This window comes from Brachyhypopomus gauderio, chromosome 21 (genome assembly GCF_052324685.1).
Source record: "Brachyhypopomus gauderio isolate BG-103 chromosome 21, BGAUD_0.2, whole genome shotgun sequence".
Lineage (NCBI taxonomy): Eukaryota > Metazoa > Chordata > Actinopteri > Gymnotiformes > Hypopomidae > Brachyhypopomus > Brachyhypopomus gauderio.
Genome location: NC_135231.1, coordinates 10,068,561 through 10,082,195, shown reverse-complemented (window position 1 = coordinate 10,082,195; position 13,635 = coordinate 10,068,561). Strand labels below are relative to the sequence as shown.

General features: G+C 47.9%; 1 protein-coding gene across 13 annotated transcripts in view; it reads right to left on the bottom strand.

The window, feature by feature from the left end:
- Window positions 1–13,635, bottom strand: part of hspg2 (heparan sulfate proteoglycan 2) — a 78,393-nt gene that overhangs the window by 49,063 nt on the left and 15,695 nt on the right. For all 13 annotated transcript variants that reach the window (XM_076983853.1, XM_076983857.1, XM_076983855.1 and 10 more), the window contains exons 2-3: window positions 7,170–7,296; window positions 6,870–6,926 (exon numbers count right to left, since the gene is read on the bottom strand). In XM_076983853.1, the coding sequence (XP_076839968.1) occupies window positions 6,870–6,926; window positions 7,170–7,296 (184 nt within the window). The remainder of the gene's footprint in view (window positions 1–6,869; window positions 6,927–7,169; window positions 7,297–13,635) is intronic.

Below are 13,635 nucleotides of genomic sequence, written 5' to 3'. Positions count from 1 at the left end.
TTACAAATACGAAACTCGACGCAAACACGATTTATCGCCGATATCAGGTGACAATAAATAAATGAGTCTAATCACATTGTGGAACTGTTTGCTATCGCACAGACAAGCCATGCCATGCCAGAGTTCGGTTACATCAGTATTCACGAAGATGCACATTTAGTAAATGACTGTTAGACTGTCAGCTAGTCCTGAAGGAGGCCATAGGGCCAGCTCTGTAAACATGAGCAAAGCGCCCGCCCAGCACAAAGACAATTTGTGGTTTGAAAATAAATAAATAAATAAATAAATAAATAAATAAAAGACCTTAGAGATATGAAACTACAAAGAGTTTGTGCTCGGCTGGAGCAGGGAGCGTGTGAGGACACGTTGAGGACACGCTGAGGACACGGCTCTCTGGTTCGTAGTCTTCAGGCTTCGGCCTGCGCCAGAGGCTGCACAGGGACGGGGGGGATAGGAGTACAGGGGTCAGCGTGCATGGCCGGCGCCCTGAAGGTCAGGGGTCAAGGTGCGAAGGTGAGGACGGGTGATGGAAGCGTATGCCTAGGCACAGGGGCCAGGCTAGGGCCAGCGTGTGTACAATGGGAGGACGAGCAAAACAAACCAAACCGTAAGACCAAAACAGGGAAGGGGCACGTCTCAAACAGACGGTCCTCGGCAGGGACAGGAGGACACGGATGGACTCCTCCTCGTTCCTGGATACGCTTTGCAATTCAGGGACGTGGAGAAGGCCAATTCACGCATCACATCTGGAGCAGGTGCGGCGTTTGGGAGCGTGCTGACAGTCCCTGGCAGACCCGGACAGATCAGTCTACATCCTCACTACTCATCTAACGCGGCAGTGCGGTTGGCAATGGGCCCGCACCACATCTGACTTCACATGTGCCTGAAAGTGTCTGAGACGCTCATGGGGCCCGAGATCCACGGTGACATGACAGCTCATTGGAAGGGGGGGGGACATATCTGTCTAGCGTGTCTGTCTAGCTGTCTAGCGTGTCTGTCTAGCTGTCTAGCGTGTCTGTCCTTGCCATCAGATGCTCTGCCCTTCAGAAGATCCTTCTGGTTCAGCCGGACTTCCACACTCTGCCTCTCATCTTCTCTCCCCAACATCCCACCATTGAACGCAGTGGTCTGGAGGAGTCAGGGGGACTTCCTGTTTGCTCATGGGGTGGGAAAAACTCAGCAGATAATTGGCCGCCCTGTTGCCGGGGGAGTTAAAAGGCTCCCTGTCTCACTAAGGAATAAAATCTGTTCCACTTTATCTGGCATTAAGTTTACCAGCGTCACGGTTACAGTGTGAGGAAAACAGCATTTTTCAAAGCCAGTTGTGATGTGATGAAACGATGGCTCACCAATGTGAGTAAGATCATAATGAACGACTCCAGCTTTCTTCACAGTGACACCCTCCTTCCCACGAGCCAAGCTGTTCTGGCATAACTCTTGATATGTAAGCACACATGTGACTCCTAACTAGTTCACAGATGTGCATACACACACACACACACACACACACACAAAGACAGAAAGAACTCCACAATACCAACTGTGGCACCAACTGTTTACTGAATTTGCATATTGTATTCAGATCAAAGCAACAAAGGACAAAATTCTCAAGTTTAAATGATTCCTTTTGATACCTCGTTAACGATCCTTAATTACTCTGAATACATTCTCCAGTGTGCCCCACACTAACTGGAGTTAATTAACTTTTTAACATGGTGCTCCACATTGCGATGACCAAATAAGACTACAGGAGTTTCATAAGGGCTCGTTTGTGTGCTGGCCTGCCAATGACAATCCCACTCAACAAAGCCCTCATTATGCCAACACACAGACAAAGCCAGCTCTCTGCTTTGCTTTAAAGATAAAGAGAAAACAAAGTAGACTTTAATCTTCTCTCCCTCTCCCTCCCTCCCTCCCTCTCTCTCTCTATCTTTTTCTATCTCTCTCAAGCCTTTTTTATCACTTCAGCAAAGAGTGCCTTTTTTTTCATTTAGCTACAGGAACCAAAGTTGTGAATTGTTTCCAAAATCCCTAGAGGTGGATTATTACTTTCTTCAGAACCGCTCCTAGGCGTCCTATGGGAAGCCAGCGGGGCTAGATGAAAACGTTCCGCTCGGACGAAACGCCGCGACTCTCGTACGCCCAGGGCAACGCCACCCTGCCGTGACACGTCGACCGTCACAATTTCACTCCGCATCACAGAAACTCCACAGTCAAAAGAGGATCGGGCTCGGCACATGCTCCGCAGAGCAGCAGTTGTTCTGTGAGAAGGGGACGGCCCTGAGAGACTGCACCTTCCGTCTGGGAGACCGGCCCTTCCGTCTGCGAGACCGGCCCTTCCGTCTGCGAGACCGGCCCTTCCGTCTGCGAGACCGGTCCTTCCGTCTGGGAAACCGGCCCTTCCGTCTGCGAGACCGGCCCTTCCGTCTGCGAGACCGGCCCTTCCGTCTGTGAGACCGGCCCTTCCGTCTGCGAGACCGGCCCTTCCGTCTGCGAGACGAAGACTGTGTGGCTGCAAATGTGCTGTTTGCAGGGAGGCAATTTCCTACACAGCGGTAAGGAAATTCTCCACGGCAACAGTGTCGCAGCGGTCATAACAGTGAGCGGTAATATCTGAGGCTGATGTTTTTGAGGACTGCTGTTTAGACATCTGAGGGTGACCACTGAAATCTGCCCCTTGTGTTTTTGCGGAAGAGTGGGGGACAAGCCTACTACAGTAAACCCCTGGACTAAAAGCATCTATTCAGGCTAATCTCTCTCCGCGAGTTTGCTTTGCTAACCCATATCATCTTCTGCCCTCAGGCCCCAAAAACGAGAGTTCCCACGACACAGCCACAGTGATGTGCATCACCGCGTTACCTTTGACATAATGCATATGGCCGCCGTAGAGCATAAGAGCACCAGACCATAACAACAAAGAGGACGCTAAAACAACATCAGCTGCTAGCCGTGCTGTTCTACTCTCAGAGGGGCTTCCCCAGGGTCCGCGCTCACGCAGTACGCCGACCGGTCCCTCGGAGTTGGAGCTAATGGTGGCCCACTGCTCATCTTTAAGTTTACTGACTCCAACGTACGTCTCACAAGCACTCTGACATCTGCTCAGCGCCCAGAGATCACCCTAGGAGGTGCGGGAAACAGAAAGAATGCAGGATCTTCTGAAGCCTAATTTTTTTATTTTGTGCGTAAATCATGTTTAGAGCCACATGGGGTCTTGTAACAAGAATGTTAGAAAGAACTTCCACTTATATATAGTTAGTAGTACCACGTCATCTCAGTCAGTGGGAAAGTTATACCAGAGACCTATTTTAGAGAGCTTGAGTAAATAAAATCCTTATTTCCGTTCTTAGCAACAGGGACAGTGAAGGCTTCAAGAGGGATGCGAAGACAAATAAAGACACCAGACGTGCACCTCTTGGTTGTGAAAAAACAGAATCAAGATGCATCTTTTGATCTTTGTTCAAAACAAATATCTAAACACAAACACTGTCGAGACATGGCTTCTCGGGGTCTTTGACCAGATTTAGTACTGAGCTCCATGATCTAACGTCATGTATCTTTTCTCTTTGGGAGTAGCGACCTTTGTCCCTCTGGTCATAATCGGCAGGAGTGAGACCCCATAGTTGTGGGATATAAAGGAGCCTGTGAAACCATGAATTACATGAGACGAAGGAGACAGGCTGAGCGATGTCTACCGTACCACTGAGACAAGGACCTGGTGCCAGATTTACATCTGCATGCTGGATCAGACACTAAGCAAGACCTCCATCATATCAGCTCTTCTAAACCTTAGCAGAGGAGTCGTGTAAACTACCTCCAATACGGCCTTTGATTTCTGACAGACCTCTTGCACTATGAGAACCAGCTACACCATAATGTATGTCCTGCATGTCAGTTATGTTTAATCTAAATCCACACTATGCTTGGAAGAAGAATCTTTAACAAGCACAGCTAAAAAAAACTAACCCTGAAAATAATTATAGCAGCATTTATTATATCTGTTATAGACTCCTAAAAATGTGTTTTTGACCAATATCAGAAACAAACAAAAAGACTTGGTTTCCTTTCTTGTAGCCTAAAGACTCGGAAATATAATGACAAATCACCCTTTAACAAGAGAGATTCCTGTTCAGTGTGTGTGAAGGTGTGGCTCTTTAAAAGAGAGCACATGTGATTGAACAAACACAGGAAGGTCAGCACCATGGGTAGCAGTTATATTCTGACATTACCCCACAGGAAAGGACGTGGCTCACAGGACGCCCCTGGCAAAGACAGACAAGGCAGCTGAAAACTTCACCAAGAAAGCAGCTGATTCCTCTACATGTTCTGCCAAGCAGGAATCTATAAAACACTTTAAGAGTAAACTTCCTCTTCACCAGAACATGGCAAGCAGAATAGTTCTGTCTGTAACTGGCAAGTCTTAAACTCACAAAAAAAAAAAACAATGTACAACTAATAGACCCTTGATATGTCATACAACTATCTTAAAAGTTACGAGGCTTATGAGAAGAGGTTGTGAGATGTGTTAGGACAATTTAATCGCTGAATATATTACTCAATAAATTATTCGCCTCGCAACAGAAACATTTTAAGCGATTCAAGATGTTTAATGACATCAAACTGTATAACGCTCCATAAGCATTTGTGTCTCTGCCACGTCAAACGTGATCAGAAAGTGTCTGCTACAAACCTCAGCAGGATACTACACCAGAATGACTCAGATCATCAGATTTCAGACTCTAAACACGTCATGCAAACACGTTCATGCGCACTCAATAATCACCAAACACTGCATCTCCTCCAGTCACTCACGCACCGTTGGTGGATATTTTTATGGTCAAAGGTATCTAGCATGTATACTGTGTCATTAGTCATAAGCAGTGATGGCTAAGTTACCTTGAGAAAGTAATCCGATTACTGATTACTCCTTTTAAAAGTAACTTAGTTACGTTACTGATTACTTGATTTTAAAAGTAACTACGTTAGATTACAAGTTACTTTAGTAGTTACATTCAGCAGCAAAATTAATTTTTCCAATACTCACTTTATTGGAAGTGCATTTTTAACAGTAACAATGTATTGAAGCAGGTTCAGAAACTGCTTAATCCAAAAGTTTGCGTTATCAAACTTTATTGGTAACGCAACTCTGGCACGCGCAGGCAACTCCCCACCCCCCCCCCCCCCCCCCCCCCAACGTTTACCCCCAACGTTTACTAAGTAACGCGTTACTGACATCAATGGTCATAAGAGTATACAATGTGGTCACACACGGGTCACCTGATATCTACGTCCTTGATAGCAAGGACACATTTTAGGTTCTTTGTAGGTCTCCTGTTTAAATAGATGATTTGTTGTCTCTAGAGCAGGTGCTTTGACCCAGGATTTGTGGTTACTAGAAAATGTCATTTTGGATCTGAATATAATGGCATTTGATTGGTCGCAATGGCTTCAATCACTTGTCTGTCAGGAGAAAGTCTCATCTGACCTTTGCCAGAAACCTTCATGACCCTGTCAGTCTGTCCTTCAACAACACCCATGCGTTGTTGCCATGGTGCAACGCTACTTACGTCTTCTTCAGTCACACTGCAGTGAAGATGGCTACGCTAACACGTTTACTAATGATCTACATGTTGAAGGTTGAGTTCGAGTTAGTTAAGCTACTCAATCAAAAAGGCTCAGAGCTTTTGACTAAAGCTGCTGTCAAATGTCACGTCTCCTCATAGGTTACGCTAAAGACCTGATCAGTCACGGTTTATGTTGGGATGAAGTCAGTGAGCAGTGAGAGCTGCAGTGAGTAGCCATCTGCCCACATGAATCCTTGTGGGAACGTTGTTGTGTTTTTTACGGTTATTTTGTGTAATTCACTATAGATAATGATCGTCATCATCAGTTTATTCCACTTCAGCTGATTCTATGAATTTGGACAACACTGTACCCCCAGAAACCGAAGTTTACTCCCAACGCAACGCTGCAAATATTAACATTCCACATTCCAAATGTGAGCTGATGAAAAACACCATGACTAAACCACACACACACACACACACACACACACACACACACACACACACACACACACACACACACATTAGTGCCCTCCAATTCACCTCAGGAGCAAGAGAGTGACAGAAAATGAGAGAGAGAAACTACGTTCGGGTCTTTTCCGTGTCAGGAAAGGGGCGAGGTAAAACACGGGCCGTGCAGGAATGCACAACAAGCCTCAGCGTCGTCTGCCCACGGATTTGTTGTTTACGCTCCCACTGCTTTCATGTGGCCCCACTTCGTTTTCAGCTTGGCCTCTGATCTTATGAAAGGATGGGTGAGGATGGTCTGGACCTCCGACACCAGTCTGGAGTGCTCTGTTATGGCGAAGCTGCCGTGAGGGGCGGTGAGTTGCAGGATTTGGCCCAGACGGCATTCAGATACGGTCTGCGGTGAGCACTTCTCTCAGATGTAGAGGAGATTAGCTTACACTCGTTTGCGAGGTACAACCACCAAAAAAACATCTGAAACTTCTTGAGAGCGTCTGCAAGGCACCAGTTGAACAAAGCTGTTGTGAGGCGGCTGAAAGCATTTTTTATCAGGAGTTCTATGTGATATGAAAGTGAAAAAAATCTGGTATATAAATCGGGAGAATTATTTAAGACGCCAAATACAACGGAGAACAATTTCTTGTGTATTTATGTTAATAATTCAGTTTTTAACAGGATGTCAACTAGAACCTGTTTTTGTAGAACCGTACGGTTAGAACAGTTCTAGGGTCTTGATCTGGGAATGATCTCAGAATCAAACCACAAACCCTGTGGACTGAAGATCAGAGAAGAGACAGGACAAAAGAAGACAGTACATGGAAAAGAATAAAGAGCGCTCACCGGTCCCAGGAAGTGGTGGCTCGGGCGTGCTTCCATCTTCTTCTCCACTGATCACATCTGCAGAAGATGTAAATTAGACGCACACCAAGTCATAAGTGCTTTTGTAGGTTCCAGGCCTCATGACCTCATTTCAAGCAGTTTCAAGCGCTACTCTAGCAACGTTGCCTGTTGCAATCTCATCCTGATTTAAAAGACACAAGGTGTTCATCTGAAAGCATGGCAGCATCTAGAAACACTCATCCTACTCCAAACTCTACAGGGCACGTCAGAGTTGAGGAGTCCACTCGAGGGAGCACACACCTCCTGAGGCTTCATCTCCGGCGAAGTCTTCATCATCGTCAAAGTAACGCTGGGGTCGCACCTGCTTGGCGGCCTCCAGGTCCTCGGGGAAGGGCACCTCCCCCCACACCTTTGAGCTCCGGGCCACCTAGAACCCAAAACAACACAAGCTTCACTTTATTGGGGATAAAGTCTGCGTCTTCACACACATTCCCTGAGGCTCCAGCAGGCCAGGTGAGAAGATACCACTGTTGGCTCTTCATACGGAAAAGTGATAAACCAGGACCATGTGTTTGCTGTATTTATCTCCATCGGCCGGCCCTGCACCGACATAAAAGGCATGTACAACCCATTAACGTCTCGCAGTTCCTCAGTCACGCAGTACGGCTGAAGGGGCCGGGTGCGATTGCTTCTCCGACAACCCAGCGTGGCTTGTGCAAACAATCACTCGCACTGTCTTCAGCTCCATGATGTAATTCAAACTGCTGGCACATTCTTCCTCTGCTAAATGTCAGACAGCTTGAGGTCCATAAGGAAATACTTAATCAGGGAACACTTATGACACCCCACCCAGAGCGGCCGTAAAAACACAGCTCTGACAGCAGTCTCGAATGTTGCAAAATCGAGAGGAGTTCAAAATTCAGACCTAGAGGCCCTTTCAGCCTTGTGAAAATCTGCAAATGCTGAATGCATGACTGCGTGGACGTCTAAGCAAATCTGTTTAGCTGAGTATGAAGATAAAAAATTTTTGCATTGCTGTTTCCAGCCACAGTTTATATTCCAGATTTAGTCGACAGCGAGTGGTCTGAATCTCAAACCGATGTCTGAACTGAAACTTCACTAAAAAGCTGCTGTGTGTGGTTCTTCTTACAAACCAAATATTTTTTATCATTCTTTTATTGCTCCTTCACCTTCTCTCACGTTGTCATGACAATGGTTCATGGCACTCGGATCACGTGGTAATGGAGCGCGTGTTGTTGCAGTCCCACGGTGTCTACCTGTGCACCGCGGCACCACAACATATCCAAACCTCACGTTTCGTTTTCACGCTTGCGCACACACCCAGCACTATGACGCCGATGACACACCACATCCCATTTCCCAGGTCCTCCATCATGGCTGCTGTTCTCTTTTAAATGGTTCCAGCTAATAACCCACTTGATCCCACACCCAGATCCCTTCTCCCTCAACCGAACACCCTAAGCCAACAATCCGGGCTACTATTCAAAAGGAAAATGCTGACTGACAAAATTCTTTTGAGACAGTCAGTGGGCCATTGGCACTCTGGGCCCAAGACTAAAGGACTTTAACATCCAGCTCCATGACTACAAACTATACTTTATGGTTTATGCCGTGGTAAAATATGGTTTAAACCATAGTTTATATGTGATGGCCAAGGTAAACTCAATACTAAGGACACTACACCAGGTTTGGATATGAATTAAGATTTCTTTACCTTGGATATGACTGACCAGTGCTGTTATAACTGCATGACGTTTGAAGTTTTTAAGTCTGTCAGTATAAGACTGAATTAATGAACCAATTACTCTAGGCGTATATTTTTATTTTTCAGTTTTGCTCTGTTCTATAGACAGAATGGAAAAGGAAACGTTTCCAAGTTAAAGACAGGTCATTTAGCCTGGGCAGCTCTAGGGTGCAACACCCGCTGTATTTAAACACATACACAGACTCACTATACCTACCTCCATCTCATGGGCTAATTATGTGATGTCACAGAGGAAATTACTCGAGGAAATGTCATGTGCAAAAACACACAAACATACACACACGTACACTCGCATGCACCATTCATCTCCACAGGAATACTACTGTTTACCTTCTGACTGCACCTTTAACAACACCCAACTGTTTGCTCTGTAGGAAAAACCAAGGAGGACCAGACAAAGAGCAAAATAGAGAGCAAGTCCTTGTGAGGGACATATGAAGCCAGCATAAACCTTCCGGACCGTTCCGTGGTTTGTCCAGCTGTTGTTTACTGCGCTGCAACCTGATCTCCATGTTCAAGTGAAACCGTGGACAATCAATGTGCCTGGACAACCGACCATACCGAGGTGGTCCAGGACGTCTCCTCCAGCCGCTAGCATTCCTGGTCCAGACCGATCAACCCCCCCCCCCACATCCGTCCCCGAAGAGCTGTGATGACTGGACAGATGTATCACAGGGCTCCCACACATACCCTTCTGTGGAGGTTCTAGCTTCATGGCCAGCTGGACAGCTCTGTCAGGAACACTGTGAGAAAAGTAGCTCGTATGATTTCTCTCTTCTTTTTTTTTTTTGGTCTTTCAGTTCCATCACAGCTGCAGACTGATGTACCACAGGAGCGGCTCAAGTAATCTGACGATATCAAGATGAACTGGCTTAAGCTCTTATCTTCTCACGCCTGTTCTCAAAGTGTCCACCTTTATTTGACCGGAAGGCTCTGGTGCCTCAAACTCATGTAGTCTGGTGACTAAAAGGTACACCTGCTTTATTTGGGGTTTTTTCTTACGCCATCATGAGGGAATGTGAACCTTTAAGTTTTGTATTTTAGAAGATAACGGGATGAAAGGGACTGAATCTTTGATCTGGGAATAGTTTCAAAGTCTCAACCCACAAATGAACGCTCACATAGATGAAAATCTCAGAAGCTTCTTAAGGTTTAAATGCTGCAAAGTGCTTTCAGGCACCAACAAAGAGCTCTGGCTTTCATAAGCCTGTCACACCTTTATTGCGTAAGGGTAGCTACCATATGGTGGTCAAATGGTTCTGTAATATGTAGCAGTGGAGAGCATTTCTTAGGTCACACCCAAAGTGTGTGAGCTTTCGTGTTGTTTTCTGCACTGTGCCTCACAGCTCATCCAAGGCCACACCTCCAATCCATTCAAGGCCACACCTCCAATCCATTCAAGGCCACACCTCCAGGACTCTGCGAGATCCCAGAAGCACCGAGTGGCCTGCTCCTCCTCACGTCGTCCTGGGCCCACAGCCTTCGCCAGCGTGGCCACCTGGACAGGTGAGGAGCACGAGGACCGATGCCTTTGAGAACAGGTGGTTTTCTTGAGCATCCTCAGCTGACAGAGACAGGACGACCGGAGGGGACTGTAAACATGCCTGCACGACAAACCAGCCTGCAGCATGGAAATAAATCTCCCACAATCATGAGGAACAACTCGGAGAGGCCAGCTATAGGAAATATGTCTCTTCTGACACTAAAATCTTGACACAGAGTCCCTGTGGGCCCAGAGAAGCATGCTGGGAAAGAACCGTGCCATCTTTCAACACACACACACACACACACACACACACACACACACACACACACACACACACACACACACACAAATACACTCACTCACTGCAAGCAGATCAAACTACAGATGCTGGCCTTGACACGCTTCAACAAGTTGTTAGAGGCCATGAGGGGCCAGAGGGGCGACTGAAGCACAGGAGAGTGGAGCGGGAGTGGGGCAAGAGTGGGTGTGGTAGTGGGTGTGGGAGTGGGGTGGGAGTGGAGCGAGTGTGGGGCGGGGGTGGGGCGGGAGTGGGTGTGGGAGTGGGTGTGGTAGTGGGGCAAGAGTGGGTGTGGGAGTGGGGCGGGAGTGGAGCGAGTGTGGGGCGGGGGTGGGGTGGTAGTGGGGTGTGGTAGTGGGGTGGGAGTGGTGTGGTGTGTGGGATGGTAGTGGGGTGGTAGTGGGGTGTGGTAGTGGGGTGGGGTGGGGTGTGGTAGTGGGGTGGGGTGTGGGGTGGTAGTGGGGTGGTAGTGGGCTGGTAGTGGGCTGGTAGTGGGGTGGGGTGGGGTGTGGTAGTGGGGTGGGGTGTGGGATGGTAGTGGGGTGGGGTGTGGTAGTGGGGTGGGGTGTGGGATGGTAGTGGGGTGGGGTGGGGTGGGGTGGGGTGTGGGATGGTGGGACTGCATAACTCCAACAATTGTGAATGTTCCCCTAGTTCATTCAGTCACTCCCACACGGGGGTCATGCCCAACATCGCACAGGAAGCCACGACTCCCACCAGCATTCCACTGTGTGCTGGCAACATTCGCCACACATGGTTTCATTTGTGCAGCACAGCTGTTTCCCCAGTGCTGAAGAGTAATGCTGCAAGGACCCAGTGCAAGGTGGAAGATTAACAACCCGCTCTGCTCAGTGCTGAAACCTGGTCCTCTCAAACACCTGAAACCTCGTTCTCTCAAACACCTGAAACCTGGTCCTCTCAAACACCTGAAACCTGGTCCTCTCAAACACCTGAAACCTCGTTCTCTCAAACACCTGAAACCTGGTCCTCTCAAACACCTGAAACCTCGTTCTCTCAAACACCTGAAACCTGGTCCTCCCAAACACCTAAAACCTGGTCCTAGCAAACACCTGAAACCTGGTCCTCCCAAACACCTAAAACCTGGTCCTCCAAAACACCTGAAACCTGGTCCTCCCAAACACCTGAAACCTGGTCCTCCCAAACACCTGAAACCTGGTCCTCCCAAACACCTGAAACCTGGTCCTCCCAAACACCTGAAACCTGGTCCACCCAAACACCTGAAACCTGGTCCTAGCAAATGCCTGAAACCTGGTCCTAGCAAACGCCTGAAACCTGGTCCTCCTAAACACCTGAAACCTGGTCCTAGCAAACACCTGAAACCTGGTCCTCTCAAACACATGAAACCTGGTCCTCCCAAACACCTGAAACCTGGTCCTCTCAAACACATGAAACCTGGTCCTCCCAAACACCTGAAACCTGGTCCTAGCAAACACATGAAACCTGATCCTTGCAAACACCTGAAACCTGGTCCTAGCAAACACCTGAAACCTGGTCCTCCCAAACACCTAAAACCTGGTCCTAGCAAACACCTGAAACCTGGTCCTTCCAAACACCTGAAACCTGGTCCTAGCAAACGCCTGAAACCTTGTCCTCTCAAACACCTGAAACCTGGTCCTCCCAAACACCTTCAGATACGCACCTTACTACAAAAATTACCCATGAAAATTTAGACCGTAAAAGTTTGTAATGTGAATATGTGCTGTAAAAAGATATTAGGTGCAAATTCCAAACAGAGGTGGTCCAGAGCACTCCTCCACAGGCCGTCCCATGAGGTTAAGCTTTAAACCACATCTAACGCAACCACGGCGAGCTGAAGTATTCTGCGCACTTTACTTAGCTGGGTGAGGTCTGGTAAATCATACTTGGAAGTAAACTCAGAAAAAGATTTGATCATTGTCCCTTTTAGTGCAGAACCTCGAGAGGGCCAGGGAGCGGCCTCAGTCCTCAGAGGGCCAGCCTCCATCAGCCGCCGCTCCGTATCCGCAGACATCACCGCAGACGAGCCCTGTGTCAGGGCCCAGCCTTTGCGGGCTTGCACAGGCTCAACACCTCCCCCCAGCTTAGGAGGAGGGGACGGTCAATCCACCAATAGGTAGACAGGTGCCAGCTGTCATGTTTACTGTCTCTGGTGTTAGTTCCCTAATTAAGAGTCATACTCATGTCCTCATAATGATGAAGTGTGATGAAGTACTGATGAAGTAAAGCTTTTCCATTCCATCCAGTCCCACACACACACACACACACACACACACACACACACACACACACACAGTAGTTCCGGTAACTAGTAGTTTGAGGGAGCTTGACATGGTTAAGGAGATGCTCCGAGAACCTGAGTGGGAGTCTCTGCTCCACGTGGAGCTCCAACACCCTGTGGTTAAGGCATCTGAGCTCGGTGGTAATGCGAAGCAGAGGTTCTAAATCACTCCTGCTTATGGACTCTCTCAGCAGTGTGACTCACTCGGGCACTAACCCACACTTGGGTTCCAGCCCAAGGCTTCCAGAGAGAAACAAATGTGCAATGCCCTGAAGATGTTTCAAGGTTTTAAAAATACCCTAGAGGCTTTATTCTCCAATCATCTACCACAAGGTGCTACACAACATTACGTTTGATTTGTAGAAGTGGAAAATGTGATTTTTATAAGGCATGCTAGGCCTGTTCCTCTGGGAATGATGTTAATGCCCACGCACCATTATGACAATATCATAAGCGTCTCGGTGTATTTTTAAGTGTGGCGTCGCAACATTCCAGCAAGGCGACACTGGAACCAGACAGAAGTGTTTGACGCAGCCGTGAAACCCAAACTGGGGTGACGGATATGACATCTCCTACTGGGGTGTGGAGTCAGAGGCCCAAACCAGCCCTGGTGTTCGTGGGCCACCACTTCGGAGCAATAGATACACGGCTAGATGAGACAACCTTTCGGTTAACTTCACGACATTGCATGACGGAGCGTAAAAGAAAAAGTAAAAAAGACCGCACAAAATGTGCAGCGGTCTAATCATGGCCAGCTGACACATGCGCTCCTAACGAGGGTGGGTGGACGCAGCGGATGAGACCTTCACTAGTTATGGGCCAGGCTGGCGCCTACAGAGAAATCCTTCACCTTAATTATCCTCCCACCTGTAAGTCCGGCAGAGGCCCACTTAGGAACCCGTTTGTGAAACGCGAACA